General features: G+C 43.0%; 1 protein-coding gene across 1 annotated transcript in view; it reads left to right on the plus strand.

The window, feature by feature from the left end:
- DMPK (DM1 protein kinase) overlaps positions 1 to 26,811 on the plus strand; it is a 1,011,012-nt gene extending 984,201 nt beyond the window's left edge. Inside the window, exon 15 of the mRNA XM_078660914.1 lies at positions 26,573 to 26,811. Coding sequence (XP_078517040.1) covers positions 26,573 to 26,674 — 102 coding nt within the window. The 3' untranslated portion in view covers positions 26,675 to 26,811. The remainder of the gene's footprint in view (positions 1 to 26,572) is intronic.
- Positions 26,812 to 27,697: the final 886 nt, after the last annotated feature.

A 27,697-nucleotide genomic window follows, 5' to 3' on the forward strand; every position in this document is an offset into this window, starting at 1 on the left:
CGCGCTAAATGGACTCAACAAAGGGCTGTTCATATAAACCAATACATATTGGTAACATTGACCGACATGGTGCTTTTAGAAACCTCACACCTTAAAACATATTCTTTCTTAAGTAAATGAATAGGCTTGATGATGTAGCAACCATTTACCTATGCGTAAATCAACATACTTCTTCACATCAATGTTACAATATAGAATGCAAGTTCTGCGTAAGAGCGCATTTGCACAAAGGTCATGCAATAGGTTTTATACATAAAACCTTGTGGTTGCCATGCGAACCACTATGATTGATATATTTGCTCCAAAGTTTCGAAATCCAGATCCATTCATGTATCAGTTTCAAATAAGCAGCTTTTACCAGATAATGTCCTCAATGTGTCTAGTATATATTATGCAAGAGTAGAATTGTCTGGAAAAAGTGTTCTTAAAATGTTTTCCTCCATTTATTTTAAGTATCAACAGCATTTCTTTGTGCATCTTGCCCTATGTGCATTTTGGACACAATATATGAGGCAGTGTTTGTGAATTAATTATTACATTTTTCACACTGGCACACAATTTGAACATGGCACATTTAGCTCAACATATATTTCCTTTATAATTCAAGCTTATTGAGCCTTATTTCTACTTATCTTTTACACACCAATTTCAGGGGGTAGCACAAGCCCCTGCAGCCCCTGCGGGGCAGGGCTCCTGAATCCTTCACCCCAGAGCTAATGTACAGCATTGCAATATCGGCGACTGTAGTAACTACGCTGGATTCTCAAACAGATCGCAAGTAAGATTTATTGTAATGGCTACAAGGTTGTGGAGACACATCCAATGTTGACTCCAACAGCAACAGTCTAACCCAACAGTAGTCTCTTTTGAAACATAACATTCTCCAATCAAACATTATGTAGGTACACATGGCAACCTAAGGACATTGGCAGAGAATGTTCAGCTATGAAAAACGGTGGTCACCACATTAGCCCTATCAAGACTTGACTATGGGAATGTATTGTATGCCGGGATGCAGACCCAGCATTTGGTAAAACTTCAACGTTTGCAAAACTCAGCAGCTAGGCTGCTACTAAACATTCCTAGATCAGAACGCATCTCTCATCATCTGAACACCTTACATTGGCTTCCCACAGTGAAACAAATAACATTTAAATCGCTGTGTCTAACATATAAGGCGCTGCAGGGCTTGGGATCACATTTTCTCAGAACACATCTTAAACCGTATGTTCCTATTAGAGAACTGCGCTCCTCCCAAGCCAAACTTAGGGGCCGATTAGGATGGCGGACGGACTTGCGTCCGTCCGCCACCCCTGAGTAGGAGGGACCGTCCGCATGGGCAGCGGCGGTCCCTCCATGGCAATTAGGATGTGACCGCCAGGGTGGCGGTCACATCCTCTATTTTTAACATTGCGTCGGGTGCAGCTTCAAGCTGCACCCGCCGCAATGTTAAAAATGCATGTGTTGCATTTACATGCACAAAGCGGCAGGCACCGCACGGTGCCTGCTGCTTTGTGTACGCAAATGCAGGGGGGTACCATAGGTACCCCCCATGTGCACCCCCACCCCCCATTCACCCAGGGGGCCCGCAACGGGCCCCCAAAGTGAATGTCCGTATGCTTTTCCATGGCGGAAAAGCCGCCGTGGAAAAGCATATTTACACAAACATCATAATATGGCGGACGGTGTCTCATAGACACCGCCTGCCATGTTATAGCTTTTCCGCCGCGGTCGGAAGCCGACCGCGGCGGAAAAGCGGCGGACGGAATTCCAGACCCACCAGCCATCCTAATTTGGCGGTGGGTCTTTGGAGTCTCCGCCGCGGTTTTTCCGCATCCTCCAGGCCGGCGGACACTTCCGCCGGCCCGGAGGATGCGGAAAAACCGCCATCCTAATGAGCCCCTAATTCAGGTTCCCCGCTTCAAACAAGTTAGGTGGGGCGGCAGAAGCTTCCTACTGCATGCAGCTAAGGATTGGAACCGTCTTCCCCAGGCCATCAAAAACTGTACCTCCCTGCTGCCCTTCAGAAAGTTGGTAAAAACCTGGCTCTTTGATTTACAATAACCATGTTACTCTCTCAGTACTGCTCATACTTCTCTGTTCAGCGCTAAGACGCCCATGGGCATATGCGCGCTTTATAAAACTACAAATCAAATCAAATCAAATCAAATGATTCCACAAACAGTGAAAACTAAAAATGGAAAGCATAGAGAAAGATTCTCTGCCAGTACTACATATCTTCGCTAAGTCTCAAAAAATAAAAAAACATTTTAAACAGGGCAAACAAAACATAAAGAAAATACAGAATAGCAACAGGGTAAAACATATAACGCAGAATCACACACAAAGAATGTGGTGGTGTTCTGTAAAATCATAACATGCTGCTCAGAGATCTGGTAATGTCATGGTTCCTTGATTTGGCCCACTTGATAAACTCTCCCGCCACACGATTCATTCTTTCCACAAGCCCATTTGTTTGTGAGTGGTACAAAAAACTCCTGAAATGCTTTATTCCACATGAAGCAAGGAAGATTTGCAACTCATTACTTACAAACTAAGTTCCATTGTCAGAGACAAGCACCGCTGGGCACCCTTCTCTCATGCAAACTTCCCTCAAAAGTCCAACACACTCAATGCATTCAGTTCCTTGATCATCTTAATTTCTGTCCAATTAGACGCATAGTCCGTGAGTACTAAAATATACCTGGATCCACCGGGCAACAAATCAATGCCTAGTTTGACCCATGGACCAGAGCATCACTCAATAGGTATGAGAGAAGGTGTTACCACTTTGAGGCTTTTATCAGCTGCTCCACACACACAATTGCCCACCTCCTCATCAATCTTCGCATCCATGCTTGGTTACCAAAAAGTTTCTTGAATGCAACGTTTGGTGAGGGTCACTCCCAAATCTCAGTCATGGGCCTTTCTGATAATAACCCACCTGACCAAATGTGGGGGAATGAGCTGAACAGAACGTAAAAGCATACCATCTTTGAGAGAAATGTCACTCTCAACCTTACATTATGGTTGTAAGAAAGGGGATAAAACCTTTTCTCTGGGCCAGCCTTTTCTAACTATAGGAGCAGCCTGTCTTCCCTCAATGCATCCATCCAGTTATCTTCAGAACCTATGTTAAGGAATTTCCAACACAGCTACCAAGCAATCCTCACAAACCTCATCAAACAGCTCATTAACCTACAAATTTTCATATTCATCCTTTTTGTGTGGGAAACGGGAAAAGAAGTCAGCACTGCCATTCTTTCCTCCCGAAATGTGGGTCATGTCACCACATACTACAGAGACTCAGGGTCTCCTTATCACATTGTGCAGAGAGGCCCCTTCATTTTATGTTACGCCACTAACTGGTTTGCAACGCAAATCCCTGTGAAGAGTCAGGTGGTGAGTGTCATTTGCACCAGTGAATGGTTATAATTTACCTGTGAGTATTGTTACAAGAATTGCTTTACAAACTAGTTAAGTACAGTATTTACAATTATGAATCTCTTCAAAGTTCAAGTGAGGCTTGACCTTTCCATGCCTGCCTCACCAGATATATTGGCTTTTAAGCACCTCACCCAGAGGAAATTTGTGTAGTTCACCAATCCCCTTAATAAAACCTGAGCCTAAATAATTACCCTTTTATACCATGTAGCCCTACTTTTCGAAGTTGAAAGTGAACTTTCAAACTTAGCTACTGTACAAAAAGTACTATGCCCAATTCTCAACCTTTTTTTAAAGTACAGGGTTCATTGTTCATTTCTTGCATTTGCCATTTGCACCCCTTTAATAATTCAGTGATAGTGTCCTTTGCAAGGACATACAAATTTATGATTACACCACAGTCAATACTTTATGATAAACTCCCAGACTTTGTGTAGTTTGTGCTGCTTTATCAATATGATGATTGCCATTCTGGTTCGATAGGTATATTAAAGATGGTTTGACCAAAGTCAAGTGCACAACATATTCCTGACCCAAAGAGGTGTACCTTCTTATTACAGAAGCTCACCAAGAGAAAATCAGGGTGCATGTCAAGGAAGATGAGCCTACAGAAGTTATAGGTATTGTTCTTTGGAAGTGCCCCATTATAGATTCCTCTTAACATTTCTATCAGGAGGGGGTGGAAAACCTAACTTCCCTAAAATAAAAAAGGGCTTGCCAATCCACAAGATCGAATGACTTTTCCGCATCCATCATTAAGATAGCCGCAGTATCCTTCTTGGCTGAAAAATAATCAATCGCTTGTATCAGAAAAAAGGTATTACCTCTTGGTAAGTCTTCCTCGCCACATGATTAACAAAGTGAGCTTCAGCTCCACACCAGAACCCTCCAAAGCAAAAGTTAGCCTCCCATGCCTCTCATCCCTTCCCAGTATGGCCGACCCAAGTCACCCTTGACCTCTATAAGAGGCGGGCTGGCCCAACCCTTCAGCCTGTTTTTTTGGTATTGCGCTGCAGATTCTCCAGATCATCTTTCAGGTAAGTGGTTCCTGCTGTAGCAGGAACCTGGGTCCTTGTTTAGTGGTCCTGCTCTAGCGTGCCCCTGGGATCTAGGACCATTCCCCCCTTCGTTCTCCCGGTATCCTGTCAGGGCCGGTTAGGCTTGCCCTAGTGACCCACGGGTCAACATGGGGGCGGCTGGGGTGGACTGGGGCCCTTTCTGTCCCACCATCCGTGTAGGAACCTTGGTTTGGGGACTTTGTTTGTGACTGGATCTCCCGGAGGTTGCTTCTTTTATCTGGGGTTTTGTTTCCAGACTTGGTAATTTTGGGAGTGGGACGGCTTTCCCCCGAGGCCCCGGCTTTCTTCGCTGGGGAGGGGTGTCCCTGCGTGGGAGGTGCCCATTGATGTAATTGGTTCTGTCCGGCCGGGCACCTTCTCTCAATTTGGCTTTGGCAAGGGGGCCCAGTGCACCACTCTGCGGTCCCTGGCCGCGCCCTCGTGTTCCTGATGCCATTTCCGTGGCCCACAGTATTTGCTGGTTTCCAAAGGCTACGGCGGAGTTCTGTTTTCCTTTTGTGTCATCGTACTGGGTACATGATGACATCTCTAGGGAGTTACCGCTCCAGTCGGTGTTAAATGGCCTTCACATTGCTGCTGTGTGTTTGTTTACTATGTGGGCTTAATGCTCGATAGTTAGACGACTGGGAGACTGTTTTGAGGGCAATGACTTCTACGTGCTCCCCGGAGCTCCTCTGTCTTACCTGCTTTTCACTGGTTAGTTCTTTTCATGCTTCTTCTGCGGTCCTCGGGCCTCTCCTGAGGGTCTTCCTAGGGGGTGGGGTGCTCCTTTCGGGGTGATCCATCCTAAGAGGGGCGGTTCTGGCCTCGTCCATCTTCCCGCGCTGCTATTTTCTCTCAGGGGCTGGGTTTTCTGTGAGAGTGCTAGTTTCCGGTGTAGGCACGCTGTCGGCTCTGTTCCTTAGGTGGCCGGCTGGTAAGGCTCACTCAGTATGCTGAGGGCTTTCTGCTGCCTCTGCCATGCCTCTATTTTCCACGCAGAGCCCTCTTCCGGGCCCAGTAGGCACGCGTTCAGCCAGTCTCTGACAGGCTCGTTCCTGTACGAAGCCCCAATCTTTCCTGTTCCTCAGTCCAATGGCGTGCGGCTTGTGGACTTACATGTATCCTAAAGTGGCACCAGTCCTTCATGTGGATCCTGCTGAGATTTTTTACTTTGCCTTCCTTTGTGTGTGGTAGTACTGTCACCTTACTTCCAAGGTTTTCATTTGTGTTTGATTTTGGTATGGTGTCTTGCTAACGCGCATGCGCGCTTCGCTATTCTCAGAAGAGAGGATGTTTCTTACGGCTTGGGTGGCCGACCTCGGAGCTGACGAATCAGGTTCGAGTCTCGGCAACCACGCTCCACATCCTGTGATTCTGGGCAAATCACTTATACACCGATACTGGCAACCTGGTTGGAAGCTGAGGTTGAGAGTAGGCTTGAACTGTTAGGTGATCTCGCATCGGCTTGGCTCTTCTGCTGCTTTCACGTTCTCTGCCTCTATCAGTTACAGATCTAAGGGAACTGTACTCACTTGGTCTTTGGTTTCCTCCTTATTAACTGGTTTTAAAGGGCTTGTTTCATAGCGCAGGGTGTAGACAGCAGATTACAGATTTGGCAATTAGTCCTCTACATACTACTCTTGTTGCGTTACATTTTTGTATTCTTCCCTGCTGGTCATGTCTATCTTTTTTTATGATGCAGATTTTTGGTTCCTTGGTAACGTTGTCGAGGAGCCCTTTGGGCGCTGTACCGTGCACAGCAAGACACAGCATAGGGGCTTTCCAAGTGTTTTGTCGATCTGGCTTCATTCTATGATAGCCTGGGCGGGTTCCATTGGGTTGTTAGGTCCACTTATTAGCAGGGTTGATTTGATTTGCCGTTAATGTTGGTTCTTCTTGGGTAGCATTAACATATCTGTTATTCAGAGCCTATAGCGTTGGGGGTGAACGGGTCCCTACTTCGTTTTGTTAGCGGTGTGTCCCTGGCTCCTTCCTCCCCTCCAGGCTTTGGGCTCCCACTGGACATGGTTCTGGTCCTGCTAATGTTTTTGAGGTGCCCCGATGTAGTATATCAGCATACAATGCTTTTCGTCATGCCTACCACCGTTCCTCCCTACTGTTACCTGTTTTCAGTGGTTCGGCTCCCCTGCTCGTGTCCAGAGTGTGGTTGCTCATTGGTTGGTCTACTGGCTTTTTGTGGTGGCGGCGGGGTCTGGCCGGGGGTTTGGCTTGCGCCTTTTTCTACGGGTTTTGTATTTGTCTGTGCTTACGAGGTCGCTTTGGCAGTCTCTCAGTTTCTTCTCCAGTGGGGCCTGTTCGTCCGGATCCTGTTTACCGGTGGGGTCTTGGTGTTCACCCTTTTCTAGTTTTAGTTTTTTCCGGTTTGTGGTTGCCTCCACCCTTGTGCCTGTTCCCCTTCATCTGGTTTCTTGTGTGGTCCATGGACCTATTGCTCAAGGGTAGGTCTTGTGCCTCTGTTGGTGCAGCCTCCCACAGCACTAGGGCTCAGTTCCCGCCACAGCTTTCAATGGTGTTGCTTGATCATGCGGTGTTTAACGAAGCACCACGAAGCTCAATGGTAAGTCTTGTGCCTCTGGTGGCACAGGCTCACACAGCACAAGGGTTCGAATTCTGCCACTGCTTTCACAGAGTCCCACGGGGGGTATCTGTTCACACCATGCTTTGGTATTTACGTGCTCTCCCGGTTCCAGGCGCTCCCCCTAGGTTTTTCCGACTGTCCGTCTGGCTTTCGTGTTGGGGTTGTCTACCTTGGTCAGTGTCCTCCGGATGGAGTGTTTCTGGTGTTGTTGTGCCTTGCTGTCAGGCGGTGCTTAGCAATGTTTTTCTCTTGCGGGCTCTTACCATCTAGGGGGTCTCAGTGCCACTGGGCTATCTTGGGTTCTGGTTCTGTCTCCTCTTCACCGGTTCCTGTGGCTTTCCCTTCTCTTGTTCCTGGTGGTCTCCTTGTCCCTCGTTTTCCTTGTGCCAGTGGTTGTGTCTCAACGGGTTTGGTCCAGTCTGGGTTGGTGGTGTCCCACCTCTTCCCCTTCTTCTGGATTGCAGGTCGGGCAGGCGGCTCCCTTCCTGCCCTTTTCTGCTGGTGCGTTCCGTGGGCACCGTTTGGGTCCCCGGAGATGGCTCTGTTGCTTACTCGGCCGGACTCTCGACTTTGCACTTTGCCTCTGTTCCCTTTCCCGACGCGGGGTCTGGGCTTGTTTTGCCAGGACGGGGCGTTTGTTCTGTTGGTGGTGCTCGCCTGGGTTCTTTTCCCTTGGTTTCCCCTGCTGAGGGTATTGGTTGTCTGGGGGTGCTGACCTTCCCAGTTCTTCCTTCTCCGTTGTGGGACCCTCCGCTTCCTGTGGGGTTAATGCGTCATCTGCTTCTCTGGTCCTGGCTCTGGTGTGCTTGTGCCTGCTGGCTCGGGGTTGTTCCCTGGTGGTGTTGGCTTTGATTCGGGATCGTTTTGCCATGCCCTTCTTTCCTTCTCCCCATTGGTGTGTTTCTACCGGTGGCCTTGCCTCCCTGTTCGCTCCTGTTCCGGTCCACTCTCAGTTGTTCTGCTGGGTCGGGCTTTATTGGTGGCCACCTAGATGTTCGCTTCGGCGGCTCGTTTGCTCCTAGTGGTCCATTTCCGGGTCAATATGCTTGGCCCCTGAGCGGGGTTTTCCAGCTCATTTCTGCTGAGTTCCCCTTGCTACCGGGTGCTTGCTGCTTCCTGGTGCGCTGTTGCCCTGTGTTGGGCCTTCTCTTGCTTTTATGGTGGCTCAGCCTTGGACCTGGTCCCTTCTGTTTTCCGGATCCTTGGGCAGCCTTTCGGGTTTTCCGCTCGTGGCCGCTTTGGTCCATGGGTGGCCGTTTTGCCTTGGGTCTTGCACTGGTGTGCGCTCACTTCCAGGGGACCCTTTGGTGCGCTGGGGTCCGTGGCCTGCCTGTTTTTCGCCGTATTGATGGTTTTTTTTGGCCTTACTTCTGCAGCTCTGTGGGTTGCTGGGTGCCTTGTCTGCGCTGTCCTCCGTTCTTGCAGTTCCTGCCGGTCTGCTTTGGTAGCGTCTGGTTCCTCAGCTTCTGCCCTCGGTTTTCCCGGTTGACCACAGGGCCTGGTGGGGTTTGTTTCCTTTTTCCCTCTGGTCATGAGAATTGGCATGGTTTCAGTTCTCTCGGTGCTGGTGGTCCGAAGTGCTATGCTGCTGTGTTTGGGTCGGACTACGCCTTTGGCGGCTGTGGCATCTTGTTGTCTCTGTGAGTGTTGCCCTCTTTTCCTCGGTTCTGAAGTCTGGGGCTTTGGCTTCCCTCTCCCTTTTGGCTGTCCGTCGGGCAGTCTGGGTGTGTTTCGGCCTGCCTGCCTCTTATGGTGCCAGTTGCTGTTCCTTTTTAGCTCCGTACGGTCTGGGTCTGTGCCTTCCCTTTCCTTCTTCGGTCTTGGGTTCGGGCGGAGTTTTGGTGGACCTACGGGTCTCGGGGGTCCGGATTTTTTCGGCCCTCCCGGTGTCTCTCTGTCCTGGGCTGGTTCTTCCTGCTCGTGGTTGCCTTTTTTTCTCTTGTGTGGTTCTTCCACTCATCTGTGGTTGGTAGGCTTGCCCTTCTTCTTGGAATCCCCTTCTGGTCCTTGGTTTCTTGAGAGTTTCCATGAAGGGGCTTGGCTTTGGTATGCGCTCACTTTGTTAATCATGTGGAGAGGAAGACTTACAAGGAGGTGATGCCCCGGTTACTTACTGGTAATCTTCATTACTCCGAGTATAGTCTTCTTTGCCACATGAGTTCCCATCCCTCCCTCCCTGGCTATCGGCTTTATGTTTATGCTTGGCAGTTCAGGCTGAAGGGTTGGGCCGGCCCGCCTCCTATAGAGGTCAAGGGTGACCTGGGTCGGCCATATTGGGAAGGGATGGGAGGCTTGAGAGGCTAAATTTTGCTTTGGAGGGTTCTGATGTGGAGCTGAAGCTCACTTTGTTAATCATGTTGCGAGAAAGACTATACTCGGAGTACTGAAGATTACCGGTAAGTAACCGAGGCATTAGCAGCCATCGACCTACTGGGCAAAAACCCTGTTTGGTCCACATGGACCACCTGTTGTGCACATCTGATTCCTGAAATATGTCAGAAACGGGAAACCCATCCAGAATCTGATTGTACCGGAGTATCAAAGAGAGAAAGATCATCCAAAAACAACTTATAGACATCAATCAGGATTCCATCGTTACCACTTGCCTTAGCGCTAGCCATTCCTTTTACAATTTCCCTCAATTCTGAAAGTACAATCAGTTTATTCAGAGCAGCGCTATTATCCTGGGTAATCATGGTTAACTGGACTTCAGTAAAATAGTTCTCGAGATCCTGGATGTTAACTAACTGGGCCTCAGCATTGTCTTAAAATGAGAAACAAAGATTTTGGCAATTCTGTCTCACTAACCAGACTCGCAGTGCTGGGGTCTCTTATTTGTGGAATTAATTGCCTACTGGGAGGCAGCTCCCTCCCAGTCAAACCGACCATGGCTTGGAATGCTCTGCCCTTTGAACTGAGGAATACCGGTGACCTCAGGTTGTTTAAAAAACACCTGAAAACTTTGTTATTTAAGTAATCTTTTAGTCTGGCCGGTCCATCTCGGGCCACACCATTTGGCTATCGCGCCGGGACACTTCCGAATAGCTGTGCGCGCTACAAACAATGGATAACATAAGATAACATAACTCTGTTGTGTTTTAGTAGAACAGGCTAAAAATGTACCTATCTGCCAGCTTTCCTCATATACTTTCTGTTGAAATGCTTTGCTCCTAGAGATCTCTTCGAGAATAAAGAAGTTTTTTAGTTGCTCTTTTGCCTTTAGTAGTTCCTGCTGAAGAACTTTCCCCTCAGGATCTCCTGGAGGCCTGAACGTAAGATCTACCCTAGCTCGATCTACAGCTTTCTGAATTCCTTCAATCTTCCGTTGCCTCAGTTTATATAGATTAGCTTTATGTGCAATCACCTGCCCCCATTAAAATAGGCCTTAAAAGGTTCCCACACCATAAAACTTGATGCCATATTAACGTTCTCTCTATAAAATCACTGGATAAACTCATGAGTTTCAGAGATCCATATTGGATCCGAGAGCAATGCTTTGTCAAAGATAATTATAACTGCGGAACAAATGGGTGAGGTGGTGATTAGGTGGGGTACCAGGCAGGGCTGCCCCCTGTCTCCCCTTCTATTTTCTCTTTTTATTGAGACATTGGCAATAAGGATTTGTTCTAATACATCAATGTTGGCTACGCTAACAGGGATGGCAAAAATTAAGCTGTCTGCCGATGATATGATCTTATATCTGAATCCATACAAGGCAAACATTCAGGCCATGCTGTTGGGAAATCCAGGCATTTACAGTGCTTGGGGAGTATAAAGTTAACTGGGCCAAAACGGAGCTACTTTAGCTTAACTCTTCGGAGGCTCATCTTCCCAAAGGGCTACAATTTGAACTATTACGACCTATTAGATATTTGGGCTTATATGTTACAGCTGATATTTCTCAATTGTTTCATCTAAACTATGTGAATACACTTAATAAAATAAAAAAATCTTTTAGAAAGATGGTCGCTATCACCTCTGTCTAGAGTAGGCTGAGTTTCCCTAGTAAAAAGGTCTATACTTCCCTTGCTGGTAATATTTTTTCTAGATCTCCATCCCTTTAAAATATCAATTTCATATTTTAATGAAGAGGATAAAGTTAACCGTGAGTTTATATGGGTAAAAAAAAAACCTTGGGTCAAATTATTTATTTTTACAACTAGACATAGAGCGGGGAGGCTAGCACTACCTCACTTTTCCACCTATTATCAAGCTGTGTTAGTTAGTTTACTAACTCAGCTAGCAGCCCCTTCCTTGAAATTTGATCATTTATGTAAATTCTTATGCTATCAGAAAGCGCAATTAAGTTACCAGCATTTTTGCGCACTACGGAATTACCCAAGAAAACAAGATATACGGTTGTAAATATAATTGCAAAACATACTCAGCGGTTCTATAAAACCTATTATGTTCCATCATGCAATGCATACACCTCTCTTCAAGACTGTGAGTTATGGGGTCTCCAGCTTTCACAAAGGGAACTGCAGTCCTATAACAATCCAGGATTTTGTAAGCTAGGTGATTTCTATAACGGTACCCATTTGATAGCATGGGAATCATTTGTATCGCAATTCGAACTCCAAAGTCGAGACCTGCGGATAAGTTTTAGACGAATAACGTACTTTCTTAAAAACAACTATGCAATAAATAATGAGAGGGAAAGAACAATCTTAAAAGCATCCTTTCAGGATGTGGTGTTGGAAATTTGTATTGGCTTCTGCACCAAGGTACGAATAAGAGGCTCATTGAGGTAATGCTCCCTAAAATTGCTCAGGAAACTAATTGTCGGTATAACATTCAGGAATGGCAGCTAGTGTGTGAGTTTGGGAATAAAGCATTGAGGGCAGCCAACTTCAAAAGATTGTCCTTTTTTTCTAGATGGTTGGTCTATTACACTCCCCTTAGATTACATGAATGGTTCCCATCAATTCCTAATCAATGTTTTAGATGCAGTTTGGCTGAGGCAGGAGACTGGATACATATATTTTTACATGTCCTAGACTGCAACACTTTTGGGAAGAGGTGTTTAGGTTCATTAGTCATTGTATGTCTTTGGTTATTCTACCCTCAAAGTCTCTGGCCTTATTTGGGTTTTCTCACACAGGCAGAAAGCTACCAAAACATAGGCAATATTTTGTTTTCATTGCAATCGCGGTAGCCAGATCCTTGGTGTTGCAAAACTGGAGATCACCAAAGGTAGCTACAATGGGCCAGTGGCTCCCTAAGTTGGACTGGACCTATCAATTTGAAGAGGCCTATGCAAAAAGCGTAGGTGCGCTTTGTAGATTTAGGGCAACTTGGGAGGGCTATGTTTTGGTTACCCATGCAAACTATAACATACAATGTTGGCTAGCTTCTATGCAATGAAATACGAGTTGTTTTATGATGTAATACTTTTTTAACCATTAGATTGCTGCCAGTTTATAGCAATAGTGTATGTACTTTTTTTATCTTTATTGTAGGTAATTCATGTTTCAATATAGATAATGCTGGTTATATATTAAAAAAGGGATAAGTATTGTTTTAATGCATGTCAGTGAACAATAGCCATACGAGAAGAATGGTTTTATGCTATGTTACTTTACAACACTTCCCTTGCATTCAGACACTCTACAATTACTGTACTTCCTATGCTAATGCTGAATGTTACTTGGGTAATAGTTGAACCCACAAGCTGCCCCTCAATTAAATTTGGGCTCCAGGATGACTGGCAATCCTCTTATTACTGCTCCCATTGCAACCCATATCAGCAAAAGATAAAGCCTGGACCTAGTCAAACTCAAGTGTCAGAAATCACAAAAACTCTTCACTTTCTGGTGCCCTTGGGGGATTAGTGGCCAGCATGCTAGTGAACTGGTGATTTCAAAACACTTTAAAGAACTGATTCTACTATTATCTCATAGACTAGTACGTAGTGTCAAGATTTTGTAATGATCAACTGCTAAGTCATCCATGTCAGTATTCTGCCCTTTATCTGCACATTTATCTATTATCTCAGACTGGATGAAGGCTAATTGCCTTCAACTAAATGCCAGCAAGTATGAGATTCTTCTATATGGGAAGGACCAGGAGCTCTGGTCTGAGCAGTGGTGGCCTGACCATCTGAAACCTGCCCCGCTTCCGAAGGAGGCGGTAAAGAACCTGGGTGTTTGGTTCGACTCCGGATTAACATTTGAGAAGCAGACCAGAGCTGTTGCTGCTGTCTGCTTTGGGCTCCTGAGAGGACTGAGTCCTCTGCTTGGTCTCTTTCCGCTCAGCGTTCGCCAAAGCATCATGCAAGCCTCCACTCTTGCGAGGCTTGACTATGGCAACGCCCTATATCTAGGTGCCAATAAGGCAAGTATCAAACGACTGCAGAGGGTCCAAAATGCAGCAGCTCGCATGCTAGTGGGACTCCCAAGATCTCAATCTGTTGCGCGAGTGCTTCTGAAACTGCCCTGGTTGCCGATTGCAGCCCGTATTCAGTTTAAGGTGCTATGCACTGCACACAAAATCCTGAAACAGCAAGCCCCTACTGGCCTGCTGAAGCCCTATTTGCCTAGGCGCGTTTTGCGCTCCGCACACCATGGTCTGGTCTGTGTCCCTCGAGTGAGGAAAGCAAGGGCTGGGGGTCGCTCTTTTGGTTTTATGGCAGCTAAACTTTGGAATTCTCTTCCAGTTAGCATTCGAGCGATTCCCAATCTTCTGACATTTCGGAAATCATTAAAAACATGGTTGTTCCCCACTCTGTAACTTCTCGCACTTGTTAGTCTCCCTGATCTCTCTGACGGTCATTGGTTGCGCTGGGACGCCTCGTCGCTGAGGCAGCCATGCGCATTACAAATCTTGTATAAAATAAAATTAAAAAAATTGACATGGTAGCAAGCACAAGAACCTGATGAGCTTTGTTGATATTTCCGTCAATGTTTGGAGTAAATATTTGTATTGGCTTGAGAACCCTGTTCCCTTGTGTACAAGAGTAACACAATGTCTGCTTGAGTTGTTACTATGTTGAATAACTGAAAACATAAATAAAGGTGTTGAAAAAAACTAAAATCCCTTGGCAAGGTACCAGGCTAAAGAGAAAGATTCATGCCATTTGGTTGATGCCTGTATGGTTGATACACCACAGACAAGAGTAGCACAGCCATGGCACCATTCTCATATGATCCATTTCTCCCTGGCAGTATCCACAGCCCTGTCACCAGTACCATCTTGTTCGTGGTAGAATTGGGTGCACAAATGGATAACTGAACACTGTCAGGCAGTGAAGCAGGTGAACGAGTCCAACAAAGCTGGTTTCTCAGAATGGGATAAAAAGGCATTTTTGTCAGTTAGCGCATTTCTCCTCCCGGGGTCACACTATCGAAGAAAGTAATTATAGCATCTAGTCCTTTGCATGATGATCATTATGTATTCCAAAAGATTAGTGCAGAATCAGAAAATAATCCTTTCCAAGGGGTTTTCTAAAGAAGCAATGACTCCACGGGGATCACTGACATAATATCGATTACACAAATATAGAACTACCAAAATATCGAGGAAAAAATATAGAATGCAAAAATATCGAATTCCTATCTCCAAACAGGTAAGTACAAAAATATCGAATCAAAAATATCGCAATAAAAAATATAGTTGGTCAAAATATCGATTTTTTTTAATGTCTTAAAAGTAATTGAAAATTAATGAAATAATAAATATAATTAACTTAAACATACTTAAAAAACTTAAATAACCATAAAATAATAAATAATTATTGTAAGTTAAAAAAAAATAAACATACAAGGAGGGTAAAATTTACTATTACCACTCCAGTGAGTGCAACAGTAGAGAAAGCGTTGGAAAGCGTAGGGGTAAAAATTACTATTCCCACTCCAGTGAGTGCAACAGTAGGGAAAGTGTTGGATAGCGGAAGGGTAACAATTACTATTCCCACTCCAGTGAGTGCAACAGTAGGGAAAGTGTTGGATAGCGTGAGGGTAACAATTACTATTCCCACTCCAGGGAGTGCAACAGTAAGGAAAGCATTGGAGAGCGTAGGGGTAAAAATTACTAATCCCACTCCAGAGAGTGCAACAGTAGAGAAAGTGTTGGATAGCGTAGGGGTAAAAATTACTATTCCCACTCCAGAGAGTGCAACAGTAGGGAAAGCGTTGGATAGCGTAGGGGTAAAAATTACTATTCCCACTCCAGTGAGTGCAACAGTAGGGAAAGCATTGGATAGCGGGAGGGTAAAAATTACTATTCCCACTCCAGAGAGTGCAACAGTAGGGAAAGTGTTGGATAACGTAGGGGTAAAAATTACTATTCCCACTCCAGAGAGTGCAACAGTAGGGAAAGCGTTGGATAGTGGAAGGGTAAAAATTACTATTCCCACTCCAGTGAGTGCAACAGTAGTGAAAGCGTTGGATAGGGGAGGGTAAGAATTACTATTCCCACTCCAAGGAGTACAACAGTAGGGAAAGCGATGGATAGCGTAGGGGTAAACATTACTATTCCCACTCCAGTAAGTGCAACAGTAGGGAAAGCGTTGGATAGCGGGAGGGTAAAAATTACTTTTCCCACTCCAGAGAGTGCAACAGTAGGGAAAGCGTTGGATAGCGTAGGGGTAAAAATTACTATTCCCACTCCAGTGAGTGCAACAGTAGGGAAAGCATTGGATAGCGTAGGGGTAAAAATTACTATTCCCACTCCAGTGAGTGCAACAGTAGGGAAAGTGTTGGATAACGTAGGGGTAAAAAATACTATTCCCACTCCAGTGAGTGCAACAGTAGGGAAAGCATTGGATAGCGTAGGGGTAAAAATGACTATTCCCACTCCAGTGAGTGCAACAGTAGCCAAAGCATTGGATAGCGTAGGGGTAAAAATTACTATTCCCACTCCAGAGAGTGCAACAGTAGGGAAAGCGTTGGATAGCGTAGGGGTAAAAATTACTATTCCCACTCCAGAGAGTGCAACAGTAGGGAAAGCGTTGGATAGCCTAGAGTAAAAATTACTATTCCCACTCTAGTGAGTTTAACAGTAGGAAAGTAATGATTTAATATATTAAGAAACATAAATTAAATATCAATACCAATAAAACATTAATTAAAATGTATTATAAATGTAATATTATGTAATAATTAGTTAATTAGAAATTCAAATAAATATTAGTTATTAAAAATCAATTACCTATTCATAATTAATTAACAACGAATTAATTTTCAATAACAAAAAACAATTATTAATACAAATTAATACCACTTAATAATTAATTAACAGTAAATTAATTATCAATACACAAAAAGTATTTTTAATATGCAATTAATTACGACATTACGTCTCACCCTATTCCCCTATAAACCCACAACCTGCTACAGAAAATAAATTAATAAAATTATCATAATTATCAAAGAATTAATAAATAAAAACGAATTAACAATTAATAAAAATTAATTACCAATTAAAAATGTATTAACAATAAATTAAAAATAAATACCAATAAATAAATAAAAAATATTTACTTAATTACAATTAAATTACTTCCCACCCTATTCCCCTATAAACCCACAACCCGCTATGGAAAACAAATTAATAAAATTAACATAATTATCAATTAATCAATTAATAAAAATTATTTACCATTTAATAAAAAACAATTACCAATTAAAAAAATAATTAACAATAAATTCTAAATAAATACCAATAAATAAATACAAATATTGAATTAATTACAATTAAATTACTTCCCACCCTATTCCCCTATAAACCCACAACCCGCTACAGAACTAAAAAGCAAAATTAAATTAAAAATAATTAATAATTGTTAAAAATGTATATTTAATTTAATATATTTAAATTACTTCCCACCCTATTCCCCTATAAACCCACAACCTGCTACAGAATTAAATTACGCAAAAATTAAATAACATAAAATTCATTACTTAAAAAAATTAAACATACATTACAAAAATAATATACACTTTTCACACATATACTAACATACAAAACACGTAAAAAAGAAATCGATATTATTAAAAAGTCGATATATTTTAATGCCTATATAATATACTTCGATATTTTAAACTTCGATATTTTGACAATCGATATTACTTACCTTCAATTCGATATTTTTAACCACTATATTGTGTCCATTCGATATTTTGTCCATTCTATATTTTTAATTCGATACTATGTCCATTCTATATTTTTACTTCGATATTATGTCATAATACCACTCCACGGATAAGGGCTACAGTCGTCAGTTGCCAGCATACTTTTTCCCTAAAAAATGCATTTGAAGAGATCCAAAGTGTCTTTCCAAAAATGAGATCTTACCCTAAAAAAGAAAATGTGAAATAACTTTCTTGTTAGAGAGTTGAGGAGTAGAGGTTTAGCACTTTATGCAAGTAATAACAATGACTGACCCAGGGATGCAAGGCATTGGACATGTAGGTATATTTTCCCTTGGTCTGCTGCACTTTGAGGTGAATGATACTTTTCTCTTGCTTTAATGATTTGTTAGGTTCATAAGATGTTTTTATTTACTTGTGCTTCCTGGCAGAAATTCAGAATTTGCATGCGTGTGTGCGCGTTTGTGCCCCCTGGTCACCAATTCACTAGATACCCCCCACATTAATTGGACATAGACAAAACTCGCCACTCAGATATCACGCTGGCTGTTAAGCTTTCATTTTTATCTGCCCTTGATGCCTCATGCCCCCAAGGCTCTGTTTGTTCCTTTTCATTGGGTTGCAGGGTCCTTGCCATCCTTCCTGATCTATTCATGCAGCTGGGCCAAAAATCCTGCCTCTTGTTTGCCGTAAATTGTCAACAGTCAAGCTGAGTATCTCTCCTGGGAGCTTGGGCCCTGCACTGCTACTTGTCCCCCAAACCATCCCTTCAAGAGAAAAAGAGGGTACACTTTCACATTTAATAAAGTGGGTAAATTTCGCAAAAAGCTCCGGAGACCCCCCTCATGGCTACTGGTGGAGCTTGTTGGCGTACTTGCCGAAATAGGGAGGCTAGAGGTCCGAATGCACCAGACCCTAAATTTGCCCCTGAGTTTTGGGTGTGTACTTGCTCCTCAGACTGAAGCACGGTTGTTCTAGACAGAATGCTATTTCTGTAACTGGTCCACAAAGACAGCCTCTGTGCAAATTAGAGCTAGGGTGGCATTTGCAGGAAGCAAGACTGTAGACCATAATTTCGTAGTCAGGATTTGAGTTCTAAAATTAGGTTTAAAACATATCGCTCTGTTGGATTTAGTATTAGAATATATACACAAAGCGGGGCACACGTTTTTTACTAAATAATTATGACTTACTATATCTTTGTGTACTATATTATTGATATATACAACTGTGGAGGTACTAGTGCAGTACCTTGCTGATAGGCTGGAGGAAACAGAAGCTGTGCATGACAAAAGCAGGAGGAACCTTGGGTTCAAAGGTTTACAGTCCCCTGGGGACTTGTGGTGTGGTTTAGATGGATGTGTAAGAACCGGTTTCTTATCGTGTGTGTGTGTCTGTGTGGATAGTTGATTCTGGGCCGGTGCAGTTTATTTTTCATTTGCTATGTGGTAGTTGTTTGATGTTCGAAGTAAGGATGGTTTTCTTGTAACTGATAAATGTAGTTCCAAGCATTTTCTAGAGAGTAAGAGGAGACAGTTGGCTCACTAAAGGCAACAGGATAGCAGATTTTGGGTTACTCCCCTAGTATTGAAAGTAAGTAAGAGACATTCACCCATGATTAGTGTAGCATCTCACCATTGCAAGATGCCCCTCCAGTCATAGGAACGGTAAGGAATAAAACCATGTGGAAAAAGCTTCTGTTTATTGACACAAAGGCAGCCTTTGTGGAACCAATTTTCTTTTCATTCCAGACTCTTACTCTGTTGTGCAAACCATTAGACTAGATACTGTCTGACTTCATACATTGCTTCTTACATGGGAACTGCGGCTAAGCTGGAAGTCATGGTGTACATACACACATTAAAGCAGACCATATGCCTCCCTTCTATATCCCGCTGACAAAAACATACATGGTGGAAAACAGGACACCACAAGAGGCTTCTAGCCCAGTGGGCAAGCGGAGCCAGATGAGAGCAGCACCCCTAGTGGTCTGGATGGCCCAGTAGTAGGTGCTGGCATCAGAGCAAAAGAGGAGTGACTTAAGCATAGCACGTAAAGCACCATTGACCTGAAGATTCTTCTTTTGGACACCCCAGGTACCACACCAGCCCATAAGGGGTTCTAGGAGAAATCAGGACAGCAAAAAGGTGGGTGGCAGTGTGGGAAGCAACTTTGTGCGATTGTCCATAAAATTGGCCCACTGGTCAGAAAGAAATAAGGGGCCTATTTATGAGCCGGTTGCGTCACTTTAGCACCATGAAACATGGTGCTAGAGCCACACAAACCTTAAATGTGATTTATGAAGCCATGCAATGCCACTTTGCGTGGCCCTGAATGGCCCTATAAATCTGGAGTAAGTCAACACCATGTAAACCGCTGCGTTGCCTTACTCTGGCCTGGGGAGGCGTTGCATGGATTTGTAAGCATTTCCAGATTTACTAGAACATGTAGACCTGAGACTGTTCCAAAAAGATACACTTTTTCAGGAGAGGTGTAACGAGAAGAAATATCTTTATTTCTCCTTGTTAATTCCTCCTTCTATGTAAGCTGCATTCTGCAGCATACTAGAAAGAGGAATATGCCTTTCAGGATTGTTTTTGTGCAGGAAGGTGTCCCTTACTGCATAAAAACAATCCTGCCTGCAACTCAGGCACACTTGCATAATGGTGCAATGATGCCTACGTTGGCCATAGGCTGCCAAAAGAGTGCCAGTGTAGAGGAAAAAACAGGAATGCACCGTATTGCCTTAAATATGTAATATGCATGCCCTTTGCCTATCATGCAATGCAGCACATCAATAATATAGGAGCTAAAGGGGGAAACAACAGGACAGCCAGCCCCCCACTCAACACATTCCAAATCACTGAATGGCTGCCCCTAGTTGGATGCAACAAAAAGATATTTTTCTATTTCCAGCACAAGGTTTTTTTTTCCATAACCTCATCCACAGTTCCCTCTATGACCAATTGGTCGCTTTGCTGTTGTGTATCCTAACTCTAAAATAAACTAAAAATAAACTACCATCAACAGCCCACCCATAAACTGAAAAAAGTGTGGGGAGGAAAGAAAGCACCTCACGGTTGCAACACTAAGGGGGACGCTAACTGGTACTCACCAGCAAACCCACTTCTCATCATTGGTTGCCTTCTTTCCAAAAAAGAAATGTGCGTGCACTTAAGAAAAAGACCTCAACCCAATGAAACCAAACAATAGAAAGAACCTAAATGTGAATATACTTCTTATATGTGCTATAACAATGCACGTGTTTAAGGACCCCGTGAGAATATATAGAAATAATCCTCACCATTTAAAAATGGATAAAGTTTACTTGCTTATAAAAACTTTTATTCCGTGCTGTAAGCTCTTCCACATTAAAAATGACTCATGTAGAGCCATAATCAATCGTTAATAGCCAACATGTTTCGTTGCTGTTACAAATTTTAAGCAACTTCTTCAGGGCTAGGGATCCAGATTAAACTTTCATGGGAGGTTCACATCAAACCTGTGATGGTAGTAAAAGACTAAGAAGACAGGGAGCACCATCTGTAAATCACATAACTCACTCAATAGTGCCATGGTATTTCACACAAATAGTTAAAAATTAAAAATTCCCGTACCATTAGGTTACGTCAAGACTGCATACCTGCAACCTTAACACGCGGGGAACACGCGTCAGCTGAGCACATACCCGCGGGGTGACTGCCTAAGGATCTTGTCACCTACGCAAATTCAAGAGACAGAGCAACCATGTGACTTTCAATGTTAGCCCACATGACCCCCATAGGAGCGAGGTACTCTTCATCCACATCACGCATTTATTTTAAACAGAGAGACTTAAAATATTTTATGCACTTATTATTAAGGAGAAGCCCTCAGTCGTCAGAATAGCGCATATATCCATAACACAGCTGTTACAAAAGACACTCCATTGTTGGGGCAAGTAATATTAAACGCTGCCGTTTCGAGGTCTCGGTAAGGGAGTAAATGACTGATGGGCATGGCGATTTCACGCGGGGCATAACTGCTCGTTACGGAGGGCGGGGAGTCATACTTTTGCAGAAACTCTAAAAGAAGTAGATATTCTGTTTGGCAAACTGTGCACTGACATTCCAAAGAGGGGGCCACGATATGGGGTATAAGTTACAGCTTGTGCAATATAGACAAACGCGCCTTGGTAACAGTTTATATGGTTATATTACTTGCCCTAACAATGGAGTGTATTTTGTAACAGCTGTGTTATGGATATATGCGCCATTCTGACGCCTGAGGGCTTCTCCTTAATAATAAGTGCATAAAATATTTTAAGTCTCTCTGTTTAAAATAAATGCGTGATGTGGATGAAGAGTACCTCGCTCCTATGGGGGTCATGTGGGCTAACATTGAAAGTCACATGGTTGCTCTGTCTCTTGAATTTGCGTAGGTGATAAGATCCTTAGGCAGTCACCCCGCGGGTATGTGCTCAGCTGACGCGTGTTCCCCGCGTGTTAAGGTTGCAGGTATGCAGTCTTGACGTAACCTAATGGTACTGGAATTTTTAATTTTTAACTATTTGTGTGAAATACCATGGCACTATTGAGTGTGTTATGTGATTTACAGATGGTGCTCCCTGTCTTCTTTGTCTTTTACTACCATCACAGGTTTGATGTGAACCTTCCATGAAAGTTTAATCTGGATCCCTAGCCCTGAAGAAGTTGCTTAACATTTGTAACAGCAACGAAACATGTTGGCTATTAACGATTGATTATGGCTCTACATGAGTCATTTTTAATGTGGAAGAGCCTACAGCACGGAATAAAAGTTATTATAAGCAAGTAAGCTTTACCAATTTTTAAACGGTGAGGATTATTTCTATATATTCTCACGGGGTCCTTAAACACGTGCATTGTTATAGCACATATAGGAAGTATATTCACATTTAGGTTCTTTCTATTGTTTGGTTTCATTGGGTTGAGGTCTTTTTCTCAAGTGCAGACACATTTCTTTTTTGGAAAGAAGGCAACCAATGATGAGAAGTGGGTTTGCTGGCGAGTGCCAGTCAGCGTCCCCCTTGGTGTTGCAACCGTGAGGTGCTTCCTTTCCTCCCCACACTTTTTTCAGTTTATGGGTGGGCTGTTGATGGTAGTTTATTTTTAGTTTATTTTAGAATTAGGATACACAACAGCAAAGCGACCAATTGGTCAAATTCAAATACTTTATTCGGTTTATACAGAAAACCATAAAAGTAAACATACCACAAAAAAAAAAGAAGAAAAGAGACATTCAAAATACAATATGAATTAACCTTCAGAAACAATACATTATCAACTGGAAAAGAAATACACTACAAAAGATAATGATTTTAAAACTACAGCAATTTGTCTAATTTAAGAACCCATAAATCTGTTATTTAACAGTTTCCTTGGTATCGTCTCCAACTATTTAATTAATTCCCTCATTCTCATAGCTGTATTTAAGAAGGTGGCAACATTAAAAATTTCCCATGTGTTGGACAACAATTGGAGATATAAAAGCGCAGGTTTCACTTGTTTAAACCCCTTGTCCTTTAACAGTGGTACAATACATTTTTTCCGTATCTCCCTAAGGTGCCCACAAAAGAACATAAAGTGGGCCGTATCCATTATTGAGAAACCGTCACAGGTGCATACTTTCAGGTCTATCTCCTTAGTCCAACATGTCCTCCCAGAGATAAGTAAATGAATCTTATTTAATCTGAACTTAGTTAAAAGATATCTATGGTTGGCATTATTGACAACTTTCAAATATAGTTCTAGATCGTCATCCGATGTAACAACCAACTGATGGGATCTCACAGATGGCTTGATCAACTCCGAAGCCTCTCTATCCATCCCTCTGTGGAGTTTAAAGTTAGTCTTAACCCATTTTATATCTGCTTTAACCAGTTTAGATGGTTCCTCAAAAAGTTCCAGACGTCCTAATGAGACTGCAGTTTTTTTCACATAGCTTAACCATGGAATAGAGTCCCAATGTGCTAGTCTAAGGCAATCCTTCAAAATCTCATGATTTACCTCAACCTCTTGGTTTAACCATACCGAGATCCACTTCAAAAGGGGGGCAATAGCAATTCGATCTTCTAGATAGCCCACTCCACACTCTTGGTGGACAATAAAACATGGTGTTGATTGAGGGACAGAGAGGATAGACTTTAAAAATGTGTCCTCTGCCACTTGTAGCCGCTTAACATTCTTAAATCCCCATAAGTCTGCACCATACATTGCAATAGAGAAGCATTTGGCGTCATAAACTTTTAATACTGCTTCCAGTGGTTTTACTCCCAGTTTGCGAGAAAAGCTCAAAACAGCCGAGATAGATCTTACAAATGCGTTTCTCTTCTCCACTAGTTGGGGAAGCCAGGTGGATTTTTCATCAAAGACTACCCCTAAGTATGGGAATTTGGATACCCTGGATAGCCTATTTCCATTGCAATGTAAGGTCATCAGCTTCCTTTGCCTGCCCCTCGTGCCCAGGGCCATAACATGGGATTTAGTGTAGTTGACACCAAGGTCCAAAGCGGACATAAACTCATAAAATGTGTTTAAAAGACTTTGTAAACCCACTGGTGTGCGCGATATAAGAGCGGCATCATCCGCATATAACAGAGCGGGCAATAAAAACTTGCCTGCCTTTGGGATATCTTTACAGGCTATTCCCAGAACGCTTGCTAGTTCATTAATATATAAAGTAAATAATAATGGGGCTAGTATGCAACCTTGCCTGACCCCATTAGATATTCCAATCTCACCTGTCCTATTCCCCTTCCGATCGTATCTCACTGTGGCAGTGAGATCCCGATGGAGGTCAGCAAGAAAGTATACTGGCCCACATGCATCATTGTGTCTTTTTGCATTTCTTAATTTGCGAAAAATAAGGAATCGCAAATTAAGAAATGCAAAATGATATGCATCAATATTTTCGGTATTCTTGTGGGATTCGGTAAAAATCGCATTTTTTACCGAATCCCAAAGAAATACCGATTTCTTAACTTAATTTTCGCAATTCCCATTGATTCCTATGGGCCAAAAAGCCCATAGGAGTCAATGGAAATTGCGAGTGGCACTTAGAAAATTTCATGGGTGCAGGGGGGGGTCCAAAGGACCCCCCCATGCACCCCTGAAATGTACTTTTCAGCATAAGTTACATACACACATGTCCTAAGGACATGTGTGTGTGTAACTTTACAGTTTAAAAAATGCATTTTTGTGCATTTTGAATCAATTTCGCAATTTACCACGAAGTTGAACTTCGTGGTAAATTGCACTTCCAATTTAAAAAAACGCATATTTTTCTATAATGATGCATAGCATTTAAGAAATCGCACAATTGCGATTTCTTAAATGCTAACGCAATTTTAGAAATCGTAAAAAAGATGCGACTTCTAAAATGGCATGATGCATCCCAACAAGCACTTTTGCATTCGCAAACGGCCGATTTTAAGGAATCGCACCGTCTGCGACTGCAAAAATGCTTGATGCATGTGGGCCACTATGTTTTCATCGATACCCATTTTGAAAAGTAATTCCCAAAGCTTGGACCTGTTTACTCGATCAAAGGCCGAGGACAGGTCCATAAAGGCTATGTACAGGCATCCTGGCTTTGCTAAGGTATACTTTCCAATTAACAATTGAAGGTTAAGGCTCTGGTCAATGGTACTGTGTCCCTTTCTAAACCCGTACTGTACGGGAGCGAGGGTGTTTGTGTCCTCGAGCCAATCAGATAATTTAGATAATACCACCCTACCAAGTACCTTTACTGCAGAATCTATAAGGGAGATTGGGCGGTAATTGCTTGGCTCTCCTCTGTTACCTTTTTTGAAAATGGGGACAATTACCGACTGCGACCAGGTCTTAGGGATCCCTGTTATTGGAATTCTATTGAAAATATTGGTTAAAACTTTAGACCATGTCTCTATATCAGACTTAAAAGGGTCAGCTGGCACACCATCAGGGCCAGGGGCCTTATTACTAGTCATTTTATTGATGACTTCGGCCACCTCTGCCTCGTTCACTTCTAGGGAATAAGAGGAAGTAGACCCCCTGCTACTGTTGTCGCCTCCTACGGACATGTGTTCGTAAACTAATTTGAAATGTGAAAACCACTTGTCCTCTTGGATGCCGCAATCTAAGACATTATTGCTTGAGTCTGAGAAGTATGGTTGGTTAATCACTCTCCAGAATTTTGCACTATTTTTATGACGTCTATAGAGGTCAGTTCTGCCCAGGCATCCTCCCTAATCTCCCGCCTCCTCTGCATTACTGCTCCTTTATAAGCTTTCCTTAAAAAAGCTACTCGTTTCCTATCAGTGGGCATACATTTCAGGGCCTCCTTCAATTTGCGGTTACATGTTGAACAGTTACGGTCGAACCACCCAGTAGATCCTGAGTCTTTAACTTTACTGTTATTTGTTAAGTCAGTCATAATCTGGAGGCAAACCGTTTGATATGCGACCGCAATTTCCTTGTCCCCTGCTTCCTTATCCAAACAGATGCGTAACTCCTCGCCTCTAGTGTGGAAAAGGTTGCGTGAGAATTGGTCATAGAGGGAACTGTGGTTGAGGTTATGGAAAAAAAACCTCGAGCTGGAAATAGAAAAATATCTTTTTGTTGTATCCAACTAGGGGCAGCCATTCAGTGATTTGGAATGCAGTGCAGCACAGCAAGGTGACTTACTGCACTGCATTGTGTGACATTCTCGTAACTAGGCCACTGAATGTGTAGTACTGTAGTTTTATCTGACACCTTAAAGGGCCACATAACGGAACTATCATATCTTTTTTATGTTATAAGTAATAGTTTGGTAATCAAAGCTGCACTTGTGTACAAGTGCACTTGTAATAAGCTATCAAATATGAATGTGAGAGTATTGAATCTAATAATACTTTCTGTTAGTTTAATTACTGATCATCTGGGCGCATTTCTGCAACTGAATCACCTTGTTTGATTGTTTTTTTGCGAAATTCATTTTGATATAATTAAGAAAACTTGAATTTGTTCCAAAAACGTTCCATGTTTGTCACTCAAATGCAGGTAATTATAAAAACATCACATTTCCAACATTGTCCATAGAAAGAATCTAGGAATGGATTTGAGCACTATGTAGACGATGTACACACCAATAAACAATACAGATTTGCTTTTTAAAGTTCTGTATACTCTTGTCTATATCATACTAGACAGCTCTTCTGAAAATCAAACACTTTTTTTTTTAAAGATGGAAATTGTGAATATTTGATGCCTGATTTCAGAGATGTTGCCTTTAGATTCACTGACTAATCTTCCACTTGGAGTCAAGTGGAAAATGAGGGCCATTTGACACTGTGTATTCGGTTTAACATTTGCTCTGTCTTCTTCCTCTTTCCACAGGTTCCTAAGCCTGGCATCTTCAGAGCAGGATACCTGCTTCTATGCACTGGCGGCTTCACCCCATTTGCTGCCTCCAGCAGTTGTTTGGAAGAGCTATCCTGAGTTCTTGGCAGAGTGTCCTGCCTTCAGAATCTGGGCCTTTCCTTGAATATGTAGCTTCAAACCACGAAGCGCTTTAGGGGAACATGCGTGAACTCACGAATTGGACACAATGGAGGCAGCCGGTGCTCCAAAGAGGGATTGTGGTTTCCCGGAGGTACAGCCTGAATGAGGAGATCCTGCATGCCTGGTCTCCACTCACCTTTGCTTCTTTTAGACATCCCTCCTGTTGCCAGTCAGCTTAGCCACTGGCACCCGATGTCAGAGTGGCTTTTGTCATCATGGAGGTTATCAAGAACTATCCAAAGAAGTCTGGCCTCTGCAGTCTATTTTTCGTCTCTAGACTTTTGATGGTGACTTCACAATTGCCTGAGGAAGAGACGCTTGTCCAGTCAATATATTCTTAACACTTGCTGTCCATCATCTTGCCACTTGCTCTACTTTTAACACTTCTGTTTTAAGCCTGAGGGGCACCTTTACTAGTGTTTGTGGCTGTGAGAGAGAGAGCCTGGCTGGAGCATGCATACCCTTGCCTATAGTCATTTCATAGGCTTCCATTGCACCAGTATCAACTTGTTTTAAACCCTCTATAAGCATCAATAATGAGAAAAATCGTCCATCAGTGTCTTGCAACACAGAGAAGGTTTGGTGCGTTATGCAGCTGAGAGCTTGAACACTTCACAGGACACGACAACCTTAATTTGGAGCTATACACTGAGCAATGCAAAATCCTTCTATTTAAGTGCCCTGAATTAGGCTCTTACTGTGGGCAGGGGAGAAGGTATTTTTTCTCTTGATCTCTTTTTTTCTAAGTCCTCTGCCACTGGCCTCTCATTATCTTTTTACCTAATTGCTTTATCATGGATTCACTTCTCTTTTTTGTTTCCCATCTCTGACTCCTTTTTCCTGTTGTGTCCCTTTCTATCTTCTCCTTTCCCTTTAACTATGTATTCTTGTGACATTTTCCTCAGTCCTTTCCACTCTATTGTCTTTTCGATGTATTTTGTGCTCTGTCATATTCCAACT

Source organism: Lissotriton helveticus, chromosome 9, assembly GCF_964261635.1.
Source record: "Lissotriton helveticus chromosome 9, aLisHel1.1, whole genome shotgun sequence".
Classification (NCBI taxonomy): domain Eukaryota; kingdom Metazoa; phylum Chordata; class Amphibia; order Caudata; family Salamandridae; genus Lissotriton; species Lissotriton helveticus.